The sequence below is a fragment of the Xenopus laevis genome, chromosome 7S (genome assembly GCF_017654675.1).
Source record: "Xenopus laevis strain J_2021 chromosome 7S, Xenopus_laevis_v10.1, whole genome shotgun sequence".
Classification (NCBI taxonomy): Eukaryota; Metazoa; Chordata; class Amphibia; order Anura; family Pipidae; genus Xenopus; species Xenopus laevis.
In genome coordinates this window covers 2,684,055-2,702,278 of record NC_054384.1, presented here as the reverse complement: position 1 = coordinate 2,702,278, position 18,224 = coordinate 2,684,055, and the positions used below count along the sequence as shown (strand labels likewise).

General features: G+C 41.9%; 1 protein-coding gene across 3 annotated transcripts; it reads right to left on the bottom strand.

Annotated features, from left to right (window-relative positions):
* Window positions 1–4,928: 4,928 nt before the first annotated feature.
* LOC108697145 (pancreatic lipase-related protein 2) lies at window positions 4,929–17,909 on the bottom strand. Of its 3 annotated transcripts, XM_041570812.1 has the most exons (13): window positions 17,873–17,909; window positions 13,624–13,689; window positions 13,479–13,527; window positions 12,817–12,974; window positions 12,406–12,522; window positions 10,626–10,760; window positions 10,438–10,546; window positions 10,053–10,172; window positions 9,247–9,518; window positions 7,452–7,578; window positions 6,941–7,052; window positions 5,451–5,618; window positions 4,929–5,114 (listed from the first exon to the last, which is right to left on the bottom strand). In XM_041570812.1, the coding sequence occupies exons 3-13, from the start codon at window positions 13,525–13,527 to the stop codon at window positions 5,024–5,026; spliced, it is 1,458 nt and encodes a 485-aa protein (XP_041426746.1). In that variant the 5' UTR covers window positions 13,624–13,689; window positions 17,873–17,909; the 3' UTR covers window positions 4,929–5,023. The 3 variants fall into 3 exon arrangements, with proteins under 3 accessions (XP_041426746.1, XP_041426745.1, XP_041426747.1); XM_041570811.1 differs by lacking the exon at window positions 17,873–17,909 and having other exon boundaries at window positions 13,624–13,996; XM_041570813.1 differs by lacking the exons at window positions 10,626–10,760; window positions 17,873–17,909 and having other exon boundaries at window positions 13,624–13,997.
* Between the last annotated feature and the right edge of the window lie 315 nt (window positions 17,910–18,224).

Sequence of the window (18,224 nt, the reverse complement as noted above, 5' to 3'; positions counted from 1 at the left end):
AAGTGGGTCTAGAGCCCTGTGTCTGGAAAGAAACCTCTTGTTGAGGATTCCAGGTGGGATGGATGGGATTCAATCACAAGACCGAATATTTGGAGGGTAAACTCAGCAGATTAAATGTTGGGTCCAGATGCACATATAGCTTTAAGTGTAGCAAAGACGTTTATTTAGGGCAAAAACATCCCCAGTATCAAAAATTACAGTTTGGTGAGTTGTGTGCCGCCATGGGGCACTTATTGATCAAGTCATTTAGTAGTATTTAAAGTTCTCCATGGTCTGATGAGGTCCCGCTAATGATGTCCCTTTCTGACCTGTTTCACTACATTGAAGTCAATGGAAGACAATTTTCTAAACTATGCAACATTTTGGTTACTCTCCTTGAGTAGAAAATATTTCTCTTATCCGTAGGCCCAGCTTGTGGTAGAGTTGGTTGTCTATAATCGGCCCAATCCTAGATTACAAGGAATATATAGAGTGTTTTCCCTTAGCCAAGTAGGTTGGTTTTCCCATAGGGCCTAAAAGGTACAAAAACCTTGGCAGCATGAACGTTCTTTATGGCATTAATCCTCCTGAATCAGGTCAGTTGAAGATGTTCCCATAATTCCTTCAGTTCCTTTAGATCATTTTTCGTTTGGGACAAGATCTGTGTATCACGGTATTTGTTTGCCTGGAGGATTGAGGGTTTCCACTCAAAGGGAAAGTTGCCTCTTATTCCTTGATATTCCTCTTCAGCGAGGGTAAGATCCAGCTCTCTGGATTTTGCTGAATTGATTTTGAAGTTGCTAAACATTCCCAGCACGTGTCAGTTTGAGAGTAAAGGGGCTACTGGAGCAACAAGGAGACCACCACAGACCCCTGGATTCATTTAGCATGATCCTTGCTGATGGGTTTATGCCAATGGGGGTCCTGAAGTTGGTGGAGGGGTTGGTGGCCCAGAGCAGGTGCATGTGGACCCCTGATGGGCCCTGGCTCCCCAGTTTGACACTGGGACTGTAGCACAAGACTGATGGGCAGATATTTAGGAAGTGACATTGTTTCAGACCCATTGGGTTGGAGCCAGGGAGTGTTATTGCACTTTGGGAATAAACATTCTGTGAAACGCGTCAGTCATAGAGGAAGGAGCCTGTGTTTTATTGGTGGACTTTAGAGTCTGGGGGAAGCACATAACTTGCTTATCTTTGCTGCAATAAAGAGATTTTGTGTTTCTATCTCCCCCCCCCTCCCCGTACTCATGTGAGCAGCGAATGAGAGACAGTTTAGTGGGTCAGGTGTCGAATCCTGCCCTAAACTGCTGGGTCCCTGCAGCAAACTGAGCAGGTTTCTTTATGTCAAGGAATGTTCGGAGCCTGAAGACAGAACCTTCCAAGTGTCACGTCAGAAGTCAATAAACAGACAATTTGTTCTTCTATATTTTATTGACACAAATGGTTCTCGTTAACCCCTGCAACTCCCAAATCATCTCCCCAAATTGAATAGAGTTGTTTCCCCCCAACATGGATTGTTGCACATTCGTTTTTATTGAGTACAAGGCACAGTCTTATTATTATTATTATTATTATTATTACACAGAAAATGCAATTCTTCTTATTTTTGTTGTACCTGCTGCACCTGCTCCATGAGGTTAGGGAAGTGCTCCCCCTAGAGGACACATAGAAATATACAGTGGGAAGTTACAGAATTATATTCTCTGCACACGGAAATTCTTAGTAAATATAAAGGAATTATAGTTTCCTGTTTAATAAAGGGAGAGCTGCCAAGCACACGACATCCTCCAGCCGCCCAGATATATGATCTAATTACTTCTTAATAACTTCATCCTCATCCTCTCCCCTTAAATAAACCTACTGACCTGCCTCCTGTTCCTCAGTTATTGTACATTCCGGGGCTGGAACAAGTAGGAAGAGTAAGCTCCTGCCTAGGGCTCAATCACGGGGAGTGCCCTTTTTTCCTTTTTCCTTTTAAATCCTGGTTTGCTCGGCCTTTAATAGTTTTTCAATTTTAGAAAGTGCCTGTTCCAATCCCCTCTTGCCCATGATTTACATATTTGGGGAGAATATTGTAGATTTTTTGGCTGCTGCTGGCGCAGGTATATGGGGCAATACAGTGTCTGCTGGCACAGGCACAAATTAGGGGCAATATGATGGATTTTTTTGGTTGCCGCTGTGATAGGTACAGATTGGGGGTAACAATATAATGGATGTTTTGGCTTATGCTGGCACAGGTATAGATTGGAGGTTTAGGGGCAATCTGAGGGATTGACGACTGTTGGCACAGGTACAAATGGGGGCAAAATGATGACTGCTGGCACAGCTACATGGGGCAATAGGAATGGTAAGGTGGGAAATGGTAATGCAGGATTGGGTGGGGGGGGCACTGATTCAAGCCCTTGCTTAGGGTGTCAAAATACCTTGGCCTGGCCCTCTGCATTCAACTAAAGAATTCCTGCTGAATTGTGCTTAGTACAGGGAATACCTATGTACCATAGTTTTATGGGATCTCTCTGTACAGACTATGAGCAAACTTAGGGGCTGTTCCTGCTGAATTGTGCTTAGTACAGGGAATACCTATGCTGCCATAGTTTTATGGGATCTCTCTGTACAGACTATGAGCAAACTTAGGGGACTGTTCCTGCTGAATTGTGCTTAGTACAGGGAATACCTATGCTGCCATAGTTTTATGGGATCTCTCTGTACAGACTATGAGCAAACTTAGGGGACTGTTCCTGCTGAATTGTGCTTAGTACAGGGAATACCTATGTACCATAGTTTTATGGGATCTCTCTGTACAGACTATGAGCAAACTTAGGGACTGTTCCTGCTGAATTGTGCTTAGTACAGGGAATACCTATGTACCATAGTTTTATGGGATCTCTCTGTACAGACTATGAGCAAACTTAGGGGCTGTTCCTGCTGAATTGTGCTTAGTACAGGGAATACCTATGCTGCCATAGTTTTATGGGATCTCTCTGTACAGACTATGAGCAAACTTAGGGGACTGTTCCTGCTGAATTGTGCTTAGTACAGGGAATACCTATGCTGCCATAGTTTTATGGGATCTCTCTGTACAGACTATGAGCAAACTTAGGGGACTGTTCCTGCTGAATTGTGCTTAGTACAGAGGAATACCTATGCTGCCATAGTTTTATGGGATCTCTCTGTACAGACTATGAGCAAACTTAGGGACTGTTCCTGCTGAATTGTGCTTAGTACAGGGGAATACCTATGCTGCCATAGTTTTATGGGATCTCTCTGCACAGACTATGAGCAAACTTAGGGGACTGTTCCTGCTGAATTAGTACAGGAGAATACCTATGAGCAAATTCAGGGTCGGAGTTGGTACATTTTTGGTGACTCTGACCCAAAATAGCTTCCGACTCCGACACCACATCTCTCACCAGAACTGAAATGTTTGATTTATAGTCAATGATGATAGCATTTCTTGAGCATTTGTGATGATGATGATAGCATTTCTATAAAACAGCATATCCCTTTTACATCCAAAAATCTGACTAATCTAATCAATAAACACAAGCTTCCATGGCAACACAGTTAAAGACTTTCTCTGGTCAGGTGCAGTTTGTATTTTGTTTTACTTATAATGCCATTTATTGCCTTGTGGGGAATGTGTGAAGCTGATCCAGTGCTGCACTACGTGGGAATGAGGGGAAATTCCAATATGTTCTTTATGGCTTGGCCCAGGAAGATCACTGGTAACATTGATGATGATGATGATGATGATGACCCTCAAGCTTGAGCTTTTTCTTAGCTGAGAATACGGTGAGTTCTACCGATGGAGGTGCCAGAGGTTGATATCAGTTTATTAAGGGAAAATTAAGGGGAAATACAACAGAGGTAAGTGCAGTAGAAGTTTCAGAAGTCAGAGCTGCAGCAGAAACCATTTCACTCTGGGTCACAGAACTCACACATGGATGGAACCAAGAGCCGTTGAAGGGCAACACTCCAATGAGCAACTCCTCTTCCCTTTGTCTTACACTTGGGTTTCTGAACTGTACTAACCCTCTCACACTACTCACTAACTCAACCAGGAAAAAATTAGTACCTGTTTTGAGGTCCCTAGGAGCAACTGTCAGGGCTCGAAGTCCAACACAGTTCACGGTATCCAAAGGGTTGAAGATCAACCCAGGCTAGTCAAGTCCAGGCAAAAGGTCAGTTCAGGCAGCAAGGTTCTCAGTCAATATAACAGGCTGAGGTCAATAATAGGAATCAAGATCAAGAGAAGTAAATCCCACCTAGATGTTCAACGCCTAGTAGTAATTTCTGGGAGGTTTTTCCTTTGCCCAGAACATAGGAACGTATGTAAGACAGATTGGCACTGATCCTAAGCCAGAAGTAAAGAACTCTCAACAGCTAATTGTGTTAAAAGAATTCTGGCTGATTTTAAATCCTAAATAATCACAAACAATAGCCTTACGCATTTCATGCCAGTCAATTATAGGCATCTATGTGCCCTTGGATGGCATGATGTATGTATGGCTATTGTTTGTGATCATTTAGGATTTAAAATCAACCAGAATTCTTTTAACACAATTAGTTGTTGAGACTTCTCTTCTTCTGGCTTAGGATCTAACATCTGTTCCTATGATTCACTCCCTATGCTGCAGTTCTGAGGCTGTTGCACCTGGATCCACCGTTTAGAGTGGTAACATACACCCCCTCACCCCTTCCATACTAAACCAGAATATTTTTGTAATATAATGTATGTCCTGAATATTTACATATATAAAGAGAAAGTAAAGGGGTAGGGTGTAAATAGGTGTAGTTTGTGTGTAAAGGGGCCAAAAACCTAGAATAAATCAGCTCCAGGTGGTTCTCATTCTCCTGCTGTGTTTGGGGTCCTCCTTTCTATTCTATTACCCCCGTATCTTATGGTTCATGAAACTACCGCTGCTAGTTAAAGCAACCACATTATCACAAATTATCAAATAATTTAATACATTATAATTTAACTTAAATTTGACAAAAACCAAAGGAACGGGGATAGGGGGCGACACAGCTTGGGGCGCGGATCATGGATCTTTAGGTCCTGCCGTCCGGTTACACAAAGGAATAATGTGACGGGTTCTTGGACCCGCTGTCCTGATGCCACAGAAGTAATACCTGAAAAGATACAACATATAAGTCTGAGACTGATGCAGATATGGGGGAGCCCACAGTAAGGGCAATTGGGCTTTTTATGAATATCATAAAATAATGGCAACCAATCAGATGTTGGCTTTCAAATAGGAGACCAGTCAATGTAACTGCTGATTGGTTGCTCTGGGTTACTAGACCAGGTGCACATTTTCCTTACATTAATACATTACCACCCCCCCCCATTATATTTTTGGGGAAGATTATACAGCCTGCTACAATTTCATTTAATAAATAATTGAATTTAAAAGGGGGAAGAATATACAGTGATGTCCTTCCCATTGCGCTGGGTTTTGCTCTTACCTGGTCCCATCTCTTCCATATTCCACTGTCACAGACTTGACTTCCAGCGGGTGTTTGTAATTCTTCACATTTCTGCTGCTCCATATGAAATCCACAGATTTGAGGCGCCCGACCTTGGTCTCCACATCAATGAAAGCTGTGACTGTTTGTTTAGGTTGAATCCATCCACTGTGTGCAATGGGAACAGACAGGGGATAATATTAAACACATTTGTGTAACACTATAATATCTAGGGCTGGTCACATTAGTAACATTAGCAGAGACTGGTTGTCAACTTGTCTTACCACAATCTTCCAACTCACCCCAACTACCCCCTATTATATTTCATTGTTTTTCCAACAATTGGTTTATCAGCATCAGCTATGGGGTGTGATCTGAAACCATCTCGAGATTTTATAAGAAGTAATGGAATTATTTTTGCACAAGCCCTAAGTTTGCTCATAGTCTGTACAGAGAGATCCCATAAAACTATGGCAGCATAGGTATCCCCTGTACTAAGCACAATTCAGCAGGAACAGTCCCTAAGTTTGCTCATAGTCTGTACAGAGAGATCCCATAAAACTATGGCATCATAGGTATTCCCTGTACTAAGCACAATTCAGCAGGAACAGTCCCTAAGTTTGCTCATAGTCTGTACAGAGAGATCCCATAAAACTATGGCAGCATAGGTATTCCCCTGTACTAAGCACAATTCAGCAGGAACAGCCCCTAAGTTTGCTCATAGTCTGTACAGAGAGATCCCATAAAACTATGGCAGTATAGGTATTCCCTGTACTAAGCACAATTCAGCAGGAACAGTCCCTAAGTTTGCTCATAGTCTGTACAGAGAGAGCCCATAAAACTATGGTACATAGGTATTCCCTGTACTAAGTACAATTCAGCAGGAACAGTCCCTAAGTTTGCTCATAGTCTGTACAGAGAGATCCCATAAAACTATGGCAGCATAGGTATTCCCTGTACTAAGCACAATTCAGCAGGAACAGTCCCTAAGTTTGCTCATAGTCTGTACAGAGAGATCCCATAAAACTATGGCAGTATAGGTATTCCCTGTACTAAGCACAATTCAGCAGGAACAGTCCCCTAAGTTTGCTCATAGTCTGTACAGAGAGATCCCATAAAACTATGGCACATAGGTATTCCCTGTACTAAGCACAATTCAGCAGGAACAGTCCCTAAGTTTGATCATAGTCTGTACAGAGAGATCCCATAAAACTATGGCAATATAGGTATTCCCTGTACTAAGCACAATTCAGCAGGAACAGTCCCTAAGTTTGCTCATAGTCTGTACAGAGAGATCCCATAAAACTATGGCACTATCAGCATGATGATTTGAAAGAATTATTTCCTTTCTAAATTAAAGAAGATGTGAATATTATGTAGAAGTTACAGTTGGTTTAATAAGAAGTAAAATTGTAAAATGTAAATCAGGTACATGACAGAGCAACGGCTGATCTGTCCCATTACACACAGTCCAATACAGTTATATTTACCTAAAAATTTGATGCATTTTTGTTTTTCCATTGATCCCAAGCAAAGACAGCCGGACCAATCCCAGGACAGACACTGGGGCTGAGATATGGACCGTCACCTGGTATCGCCAACCTGTTACAGTGTAAAAAGTTTGAGAAAAGATATTTTGATTCAATAATTCTCATTTTGTGGGACCAAAGTGGCGTTATATTTAATGGGGTTTATTAATGGTTTGAGGGGGGTGATTCTTTTTGGAGGTGCTTGGTAATCAGTGGGAGTTGCCCTACAGCACAGTTTGGAGGGAAGGATCACTTTGAGCCCCTTTAAATGATCACCCAATTGTATTGTCTCGAAATATTGGGTGACATGGCACAATCTAAGGGGCCCTGCAATTATTCCAGCTCAGATATGGCACAAGGATCATAGTCCATGCAGTGTGTGCTTTCTGTTCTGTAGTGCTGTCCGCCTGCGACTGCCTCTCTGGGCTTTTATCTCTGAAAAAAGAAAATATAATTGGTGTTAGGGACTTACGGGCAAAGGGCAGAGAATCTCCTGTATTCAAGTAAAACACCCGACTAATCTCTGTGGCACCACTAAATGAATCCGCATAATGCCCCATTAATGGGCATCCATCAGCTGGGCACGGGAATCCATCTCCCTGGAAAGAGGAAAGACCTGGTCAAGAGTTGGTGCCATTGATCAGACCAAGGCAAATACAAACAGGGCAGACAGAAGTATAACTATATATATACCCCTAAACCTGAAATAAGATAAGGGGGTCCAGTTAGGGGGAGATTTGGAACTATAGCAGGGTGACTGTTACCCCAATGTTTCTATATATCTGTAACCTTGTTATGAGCTAAGGGGGCCCAGTCTGAAGGTCAGTTAGGGGGAGATTTGGGGTGAGTGCTTATTTGTACCCTGGGTACCCCTGGAACTATAGCAGGGTGACACCCCAATGTTTCTATATATCTGTAACCTTGTTATGAGCTAAGGGGGCCCAGTCTGAAGGTCAGTTAGAGGGAGATTTGGGGTGAGTGCTTATTTGTATCCTGGGTACCCCTGGAACTATAGCAGGGTGACACCCCAATGTTTCTATATATCTGTAACCTTGTTATGAGCTAAGGGGGCCCAGCCTGAAAGCCAGTTAGGGGGAGATTTGGGGTGAGTGCTTATTTGTATCCTGGGCACCCCTGGAACTATAGCAGGGTGACACCCCAATGTTTCTATATATCTGTAACCTTGTTATGAGCTAAGGGGGCCCAGTCTGAAGGTCAGTTAGGGGGAGATTTGGGGTGAGTGATTATTTGTACCCTGGGTACCCCTGGAACTATAGCAGGGTGACACCCCAATGTTTCTATATATCTGTAACCTTGTTATGAGCTAAGGGGGCCCAGTCTGAAGGTCAGTTAGGGGGAGATTTGGGGTGAGTGTTTATTTGTACCCTGGGTACCCCTGGAAATATAGCAGGGTGACACCCCAATGTTTCTATATATCTGTAACCTTGTTATGAGCTAAGGGGGCCCAGTCTGAAGGTCATTTAGGGGGATATTTGGGGTGAGTGTTTATTTGTACCCTGGGTACCCCTGGAACTATAGCAGGGTGACACCCCAATGTTTCTATATATCTGTAACCTTGTTATGAGCTAAGGGGGCCCAGTCTGAAGGTCAGTTAGGGGGAGATTTGGGGTGAGTGTTTATTTATGCCCTGGGTACCCCTGGAACTATAGCAGGGTGACACCCCAATGTTTCTATATATCTGTAACCTTGTTATGAGCTAAGGGGGCCCAGCCTGAAGGTCAGTTAGGGGGAGATTTGGGGTGAGTGTTTATTTGCGCCCTGGGTACCCCTGGAACTATAGCAGGGTGACACCCCAATGTTTATATATATCTGTAACCTTGTTATGAGCTAAGGGAGCCCAGTCTGAAGGTCAGTTAGGGGGAGATTTGGGGGGAGATGCTTATTTGTGCCCTGGGTACCCCTGGAACTATAGCAGGGTGACTGTTACCCCAATGCTTTTCTATAGCTGTAAAACACCAGCTGCATCAGTAACTCCTTCATTGAAGCTGGGAGGAATATGGTGGGTGGGTTGATATTATATATTTAACTATTAATTTTTCCATTTCTTGGATAAAAGGGAGAATGAGACCCAGGAGTACTGTTACTATAAGGAAAGGTGAGAATCTTGCCTCACACAGTAACACCCTTCAGGTTACCAGTGGCTCCTGGGGTTGTGGCATTGGGGTACAGAATCACCCCTGATGAAACCATTAATATACAGTAGAATTCCATTCTTAAAGGGAAAGACAAGAATAATTAGAACTTACTGATGAGAAGGACAAGTAGGAGGATGCTGGGAAGCCAATGAAGCCATCGGGAGTGATGATGCTCTCCATGTAGTACTTGTAACTCCGGAGATGATTACAGACCAGTTTGTTGTATTCCTCTGAGATATTGAGAGTCCAGTTACCTCGGGAAACCTCTTGTAAAACCTTGTCAATCTCAGAATTATAATTCTCTTTGTGTTTGCACCCCGGCATCTGGATTCCCCCATTGGGAAAGAAGTCCAAGTGGCCCACTAACTGGTTAATTCCTAGTCCTGCAAAACACAATATTTATTTGATATATAGCTAAAGGGGTATTTCACCTTTAAGAAAACTTTTAGTAGGTTACAGAATGGCCAATTCTAGGCAATTTTTCAATTGGACTTCACTTTTTCTTTTTTATAGTTTTTAAACCATTTTAAACTTATTTGCCTTTTTTTCCCGGGTCTTTCCAGCTTTTAAAAGGGGGTCACTGACCCCCTTCTAAAAAAACAAATGCTCAACAAATGTATTGTTATTGCTACTTTTTATTACTCTTCTTTCTATTCGGCCCCTCTCCTATTCATATTCCAGTCTCAAATCAATGCATGGTTGCTAGAGTAATTTGGACTACAGCAACAAGATGGCTGAAATGCCAAACTGGAGAGCTGCTGAATAAAAAGCTAAATAAGTCAAAAACCACAAAAAATAAAAAATTACAACCGATTGCAAATTGTCTCAGAAATCCCTCTCTACATCATATTAGTAGTTATTTAAAAAGGTGAACAACCCCTTAAATTGTGACCTCACTGTAATGACTAATGACATACCCAGACTGGAATCGAATGGGGCGGTGTCGGTGTGAATGACATCAACCAATCTGGCATCTGTTGGATCCAATCTCAGATCCGTTGGGTTGTTCTGGAAATAAGGCTGAGCTGGATCCAGTCCTAGTTAAACAAAAGATACATCAATATATTCAAGGACTTATGAAGGGCCATAGCTTGAAATTTAATCTCTTTTTTTCACTTCCCCTTTATATTTGCAAAAAAACCTGCAGTTTGGATCAAGACTGATCTTCCTTTGCCTTATGTTGTATTTATTTCCCCTTTAATAGTAGAGTATTAGGGTTCAGCTCATTGGCTCTATACATGTCCCATGGTCAGGCTACTTCTGTTCATAGAAGGAGGGTAATTCTCTAGTTGTGGCACCCACCTGTGATTCGCCCAATGCTGGGCATCTGCTTCCCTGCCTCCCCAGCTGCGTGCGCCCCAAGGCTGTGCCCAATAATATGAACAAGGGACGGAGAGTACCCCAATTCATCCTGAAGAAACAATTAACAGTACATAAATTCATTGCCATATTTCTTTGCCCTTAAATCTTACATTGTCTTTGTTTCATACCCGTAGAGTTTTAACCAAATCTGCCACTTCTGACCCAACAACGAGGATATTATTTACTGCCTGAACATATTCAGTGTGGGATCCCCTGCTCCAGTCAATGCAGAAACAGTTAATGTTCTCCACACTCAGCATTGTCTGCAATACACACAATAAACATTTCATTTAGTGGGACCTTGTGACAAGCCTTTCCCTTCAACCAGTTAAAGTCTGTGTCTCAGGTTTAAAGACAAGGAGGAGTTCATTATACGAGTAAGTTTAACTGGGAATGGTAAATTGATTAACTGCTTTTTTTGGCCAACGCACAAGTGCTCTGAAGAACCAGGAGGTTGGAAAACACTGTTAATTTTAGTTTTTCTGTTTGTGCTGTAAGCACCGCCCTAAAGCTGCATCCCCAGCCCTGGGCCTTGTAGGAACAAATTTGACAGTAGGTAGCAGGTTTCTTTCTCGAAATTCCGCCATGTAAAGCGCTTTTTGTTATGACAAATAACTCCATTTGTGTCTCCTCAGTCCAAAGCACTTTGTTCCGAAATGCCTGTGTCTTGTGTAAATGATCTTTTCCATACAACAAGCGAGTGTGTTTGTGTGAGTGCAGAAAGGGCTTCTCATCCCCCTGCCATACACATGTTCTTTGTGCAAATTGTGCTGAATTGTAGAACGATGTACAGATACACCTGCATCTGCAGCAAGATCTTCTTGCAGGTCTTTGGAGATGATCTTTGGCTTGTCTGTAACATTCTCATAATCCTCCGCATATGTCGCTCCTGGATTTTTCTTGGCCTGTCAGACCTGGGTTTTACAGCAACTGTGCCTGTGGCCTTCCATTTCCTCATTCCATTCCTTACAGTTGTAACTGACAGTTTAAACCTCTGAGATGCTTTTTGTAGCCTTCCCCTAAACCAGTGATCCCCAACCAGTAGCTCGTGAGTAACATGTTGCTCTCCAAACCCTTGGATGTTGCTCCCAATGGATTCAAAGCAGGTGCCTATTTTTGAAAAACCAGATGCACTGCCAAACAGAGCCTCAATATAGGTTGATAATCCACATAGGCGCTACTAAATGGCCAATCACAGCCCTTATTTGGGTGGCCAGGAACATTTTTTATGCTTGTGTTGCTCCCCACCTCCTTTAACTTCTGAATGTTGCTCACTGGTTCTAAAGGTTGGGGATCCCTGACCTAAACCATGATACTGAACAATCTTTGTTTTCAGATCTTTTGAGAGTTGCTTTGAGGATCCCATGCTGTCACTCTTCAGAGGAGAGTCAAACAGAAGCACAACTTGCAATTGGTCACCTTAAATACCTTTTCTCATGATTGGACACACCTGCCTATGAAGTTCAAGGCTTAACAAATCCAACCAATTTGGTGTTGCCAGTAATGCAGTTGCATGCATTGAAATTAGCAAAATTACAAGGGTACTCAAATTTTTGCACAGCCAGTTTTTCACATTTGATTTAATTTCATACAACTGAATACTGCTTCACTAAAAATCTTTCTTAAGAAAACACCCCAGTACTCTGATACATACCACTGTTATCTTTTTTGTTGAAAGTGGAGTAAATTATTATGCAGGCTCAGAGGGGTTCCCAAACTTTTTCATATGACTGTATATTTGGCCAGGAAGCCAGCGATAGGACTGGCTACCCATCACTGTTTTGCTCCGCCTCTCCTGGCCGAGTAGGGAGGAGCAGGGCTGCCTTGGGGAGTTGGGATAGGAAGGTTGTATGGAGTTCTGTTGGGGCCCTATAGTTTCCCTTTAAGCCAAACAATGAGAATACTCACTTTACACATGTCCGGTACCCAGCCCTTGTCTCCTGAATCAGTGTATCCGTGTATAACAAACCGCGTTTTCCTGGTCGTTTGAAAATGTGACTGAAATATTGTGGAGGAATTTATCTCCTGGGAAACAAATCAAAATTCAAAGATCAGTTCTAGTTGTAGGGGAAGTCTCATCATGCAACACTTTATCAGGTTTGATAGGAGACAAATCCTTTCTGTGCGACTTCACCAATGCCCATCCTTTGTGCCACCACCAAAGCTGCTGGAAATTGAATAACTTTTAAATAAAGTATTTTTGGGAGTAAAATGTAATTTTGGGAGGACTAGGGGGCCCCAGGGTGAAGGTTTGAGGAACAGCCCCCTAATAAGACCTTGCGCATAAAGATGAAAGACAATAATTTATAAAGGATTTACCTGGAAGTGATCTGGATTGTCCTTGGTAAAGAGGAGGAACCGAGTATTGACCTGCTCCGGTGCCCAGGAGAGACTCCGCTCTGGTCTCGCTTCTGTTCCGGCCCATGGGAAACTGTTTTCAAAACAGCCGGTCCCTTCATAGCAGATTTCCTTTAATGCTGCAAATGGAAAGGTAACACAGGTATCATCATTCGACTGTTCTCTTGTTCTATGGACATGCCGAGTTCTAAGGGATTCCAAAGCAAGAGACTTGAGTTTGGTATGAAGGTGCCATTTATTCGCTCAAGCTTTAGAGTTGTAGTGTTTTTATATTATTCACTTTTAAAGACCGTTCCCATGGAACACATGGGGGGATCTCTGTGGAACTTCTAAAAACATCTTAATTTGTTGTTCAAAGAAAAGAGAGAAACTATATCCTATTTCAGCTAAATGCTTATTAGTTTGAAAATCCCACCAGGAGAGGAACGTATTTCTATTTTAATGTAGTCATTTCCAGGGCTCCATAATCTGATTATTGCTCCATTGGCCAAACAATCCCATCATCCCAATTGGGTCCAACATGTGGGTGGCCAAATCATAAAATCATCTAGTGTTTGACCATCATATCTGTGCCTTTGTGTAACAGTGATTCTTATTTTGGGGGTTCAAGCTTCTTGTCTTACCTTGTACAAAAGGAACCAAAAAGGAAATTAGTCCCAAAACATAAAACATCTGAAATTAGAGAAAACAAATACATTTTCATGCAAAAAAATAAAAGAGTGACAGAAAACACAAAACCTTCTGCAAAATATTCTAGAATTCAATTACCTACGGGAAGATCCCTCTGGTCTCCCAGCGATCACTGCAGGAAACGTCCTCCTTCTCTGGAACAAACTAGAGAAATGTCACATTGAAACCAGAAGTCATTGTCCAATAGGACCAGATCACTGCCCTTAGATTGAGCAATATAATGTAATTACTAATACAAGTGCCGATCACTTGTTGTCTAGGGCTATGAGAACAATCTCCAGGCTCATAGAATAAGAATATTTAATGCTTTGTTCAATGTACAAGGTACTGCATAGATTACAATGGAATGAAACTGAGCAAACACACAGACATAGGGAACGAGCATGAGATGTTAAAGGACCAGTAACATAAAAAAACATACATAACGGAAAAAAAACACCAAGATTCATTTAACTTTAAATTCGCAAAGTCTTTATTAAAAAAAATAACTTACCGATACTCCGCTTGTGCTCCTATTCAGAAAAGGCGACGGGGTGACAATCCATCGTGTGGCACTTGATTTCTCCTCCCTGCCTTGTATAGGAGATAGCCAGGAAGGAGAAATCAAGCTCCGCACGATGGATCATCACCCTGTCGCCTTTTCTGAAGAGAAGTGCAAGAGGAGTATCGGTAAGTTTTTGTTTTTTTTTTAAAACTCTTTATTTAGAATTTTTATCAATCAATTGCGTGAAATTACACATCATTATTGTTAAACACATCATATTGGGTTGTACATTGGTGCGTTATGTACTGTTATACATTCTACTCCAATGGAGTAGTGACCGTAGGGTTGCCACCCGGTCGGGATTTTACCGGCCTAGGCCGGGGCCAGTATTAAGAAAAAGCCCTTGGCCCGCCCCCAATTCGCTCAGTACTTACCATTTTTTTCAGGTTTCTGTCGCGCGTTGCTCTGTCACCTTTTGCGTCAAGGCCCGCCCCTTGTTGTTCCCAAGATGTTTACACAAGTTGTAAATAATGAAGTTGTAAAACAAGAGAGTTTTAACTTTAAACCATTTGAGCCCGGGGGAGACTAAAGGTGGCCATAGACGCAAAGATCTTATCATACGAATTGAGGATTCGTATGATTTTTGGACCATGTGGAGAGTCCTGACATTTTTCGTCCGATGGATATCGGTCGTTACCTGTAGGAGTCCCTGGTTTCTTCCAGTTACGATCTATGAGGCGTTTAGCTTCAGTCAATATGAGTTTGGCCTGTTTCTGTACATATTTCTAAAGTCTGGGAAATGGTTTCCCTAGAGCTGGCCATAGACGCAAAGATCTGATTGTACGAATCCTCGATTCGTATGATTTCCGGACCGTGTGTGGAGAGTCCCGTCATTTTTCGTCCGGGGGAGATCGGCCGTTTGGTTGATCCTACAGGTTTAAAGATTTCTGTCGGCTGCCGAAAAATATCTCTGCGTGTATTGCCAATCGTACGACTTTCAGTGGGAGACTGTCATTAGCTTTGGTCGGACATAACTTTCGTACGATTGCTGTCAGGGACTGATCTTTTATTTTACTACTTTATTTGATCGGAATGGTTAGTGGCAGGTCGGGAGATGGGGAAATCCGATCGTCAATGATTTGTACAATCCGATCTTTGCGTCTATGAACAGATTTAGTCTTAGCCCTTGTATAGTCTTAGAGGGGAGAGAGGGACTGTTCCATCATTTTTTAGCTTTGTTTCAAAAGGGATAGTCATCTTAAGTGAGAAGGACTCTAGTTAGATGTAGGGTTCAATAAGTCCCACTGTGACCATACTTAATCAAAGTTTGAAAGCTGGGAATTATGTAATGCTGCTAGGTACTCCATCCGTCTGATATTCTGAATAGCTGCTTTTAGCTCATTACCTGTAGGAGGCCTAGGTTTCTTCCAGTTATGAGCTATGAGGCGTTTAGCTTCAGTCAATATGAGATTGTCCTGTTTCTGTACATATTTCTTAACACCCTGTGCTCTGAACATAGAATGAGAGAACCAAGATGGAAGATGAACAAGAACCGAAGATGGGTGGAAGAAGCAACAAGAACCATTGGATACATGGATGATAATGTAATCATAGATGGAAATGAAGAAAGCCTGAAATTCATGGAATGCCCTCAGAAATAATGTACAGTATGTATTTGGACTTTTGCATGAATACCTCTACATGGTACAAGAAGTTCCAAACTGGAAATAGAGAAACAGACTGGTTCCAGATTGGCCAAGACGTTAGACAATGCTTCAAACTATCGCCACACATTGTCACTCTGTTTGCTAAACGTAGAATGAGAAAACCAGGATAGAAGATGAACAAGAACCGAAGATGGGTGGAAGAAACATCAAGAACCATTGGATGCACGGATAACACTGTAATCATAGCTGGAAATGAAGAAAGACTGAAATTCATGGAATGCCCTCAGAAATAATGTATGTATTTGGGCTTTTGCATGAAGAACCTCTACACGGGACAAGAAGTTCCAAACTGGAAATCGAGAAACAGACTGGTTCCAGATTGGCCAAGACGTTAGACAATGCTTCAAACTATCACCACACTTTGTCACTCTGTTTGCTGAACATAAAATGAGAAAACAAAGATAGAAGATGATTTAAAACCAATGTTGAGTGGAAGAAACATCAAGAACCCTTGGATAAAGTATCAGCCTCAACTTCCACCTGGTTTGCTGCCACCTCCAAGCTTAATAGCATTTATTTTGCTGCGGAAGATGCAACTCCTCAAATTGCTGCAATGATCCAATGCTGCATTGTGGGTAAAATTATAATTTATGTCCAAAATGACACTGTACAGACTGCTCTTTGTAAATTCTCTGTAAATTCTCAGAATACCATTGTCTGCATTAGCAAATTGTTTAAAGGAGAATTTTAAATCTAACATGAACAGGGACTGAAAGGAATCTCCCCTGGAGCAGCACAGCACATAAATAGGTAATGGGACAAGTGTCAGAGAGACAAATATCCTCATACGGTTGGTAATTTTTGTAAGTAAATATACCAGTTGGTGTCTCTTTAAAAAACTAAAGCTTAACTATAGAAGTAGGTAGAAATGTTGTACATGATGTTTTGTGCTTCTGTACCAGCCCAAGGCAACCACAGCCCTTTAGCAGTAAAGATCTGTGTCTCCAAAGATGCCCCAGTAGCTCCCCATCTTCTTTTCTGCTGATTCACTGATTCACATGCTCTGTGCTGCTGTCACTTACTGAGCTTAGGGAGCCACTCACAATATACAGTACACATAGAATAGAAATGTCACAATATAAGGCTGATTAGTCATTAATTACTACATGGCAGCACAGAAATCAATGCAATTAGCATCAGAATGGAATAATCAGCAAACCTGTAGCATCAGCTTATATTACAGCCAGGGAAGCTCATTTTCTGCTGGATAATTAGTGACGAGCCCTAAGCTTAGCTTCTCAACAGCCAATCAGAGCCCACTGAGCATGTGAGTGTCACAGACACTTTCCAAGATGGTGACCCCCTGTGACAAGTTTGAAGTCCTGGATCATTGCTGCTATTGACAAGCTCAAACTTTAGCCTCGTCCAATAAGTTCACTATATAAAATAGGACATTTTTAGCCACATTCATTTTTAGGGGTTAGTTCTCCTTAAATAATTTGTACATATTTTATTCTGCCTCTCTTCAGTTTGTAACTGGTTGCTATAGTCCCACTTACCCTAGTAACCAGGCAGGGAATTAAATAGCAGAATAGGAATATGGGAGGGGCTACAAAAACAAAGCATTTCACAAAATAATAATGATTAACAACAACAATTAGAAATTAGCCACATATTATGCTGAAAAAACTGTCATCCTGTTCCAAACTTTTCCTCTAAAGTTCTGCTGAAATCTCTTCATTAATTAAAGGGGCATTTGACCTCTATGAAACATCTAATTATTAATTAGTATTCCACAAATAATGGCCTTTTTTCAGTTGCTTTCAATGTAACTTAGAGCCACTGAACAATGTATCAGCCACTGTATGAAATGTCTTTATTACTGAACTGCTTGTAGGAAACATGAAAGTGGGAATAAAACAAATTCATTTTAATACTCCTTCTCCCTCCTTGCACACCTCTGCAGCTGGATACGAAAAATATATATAATATACAGATATGGGATGTGTTAACAGGAAACCAATTATCCAGAAAGCCCCGAATTATGGAAAGGCCATCTTCCATAGACATAGCATTCTGGATAACAGGTCCCATACCTGTATATGAGTATTTCTAGGTATTTCTAGGTTCGACCCAAGCCGTCACGCATTTCATGAAAGAGCTGGAAAGAACTTACCTGAAAGTGATTGAACAGCAGCTCCTGGGTAAATTCTCCTCCTGCCTGAACGTCAATAATAAATACCCAGGCAATGGGGAGGAGCCAATCTCAGCGTTTCATCAAGATAATTTACCCCTCGGGGAGGGGAGAGGATATTCTATAGGTCAAGTATTTTCTCACTTCTTCCTCGTACTCCCGTATCGTTGTGTGTGTTTCACACTTCTGCAACTTCCATTATCTCAGCATCTTCCAAAAACCAACCAAGGATGAAACTGACGTTACAAGAAAAGACTGAGCAAAACAGATTTATTTGCCATAGAAAAGAGGGTCCCCAGTGCTTGGTCAGTCCAAAAAGTGTCTCAGCTGCAGG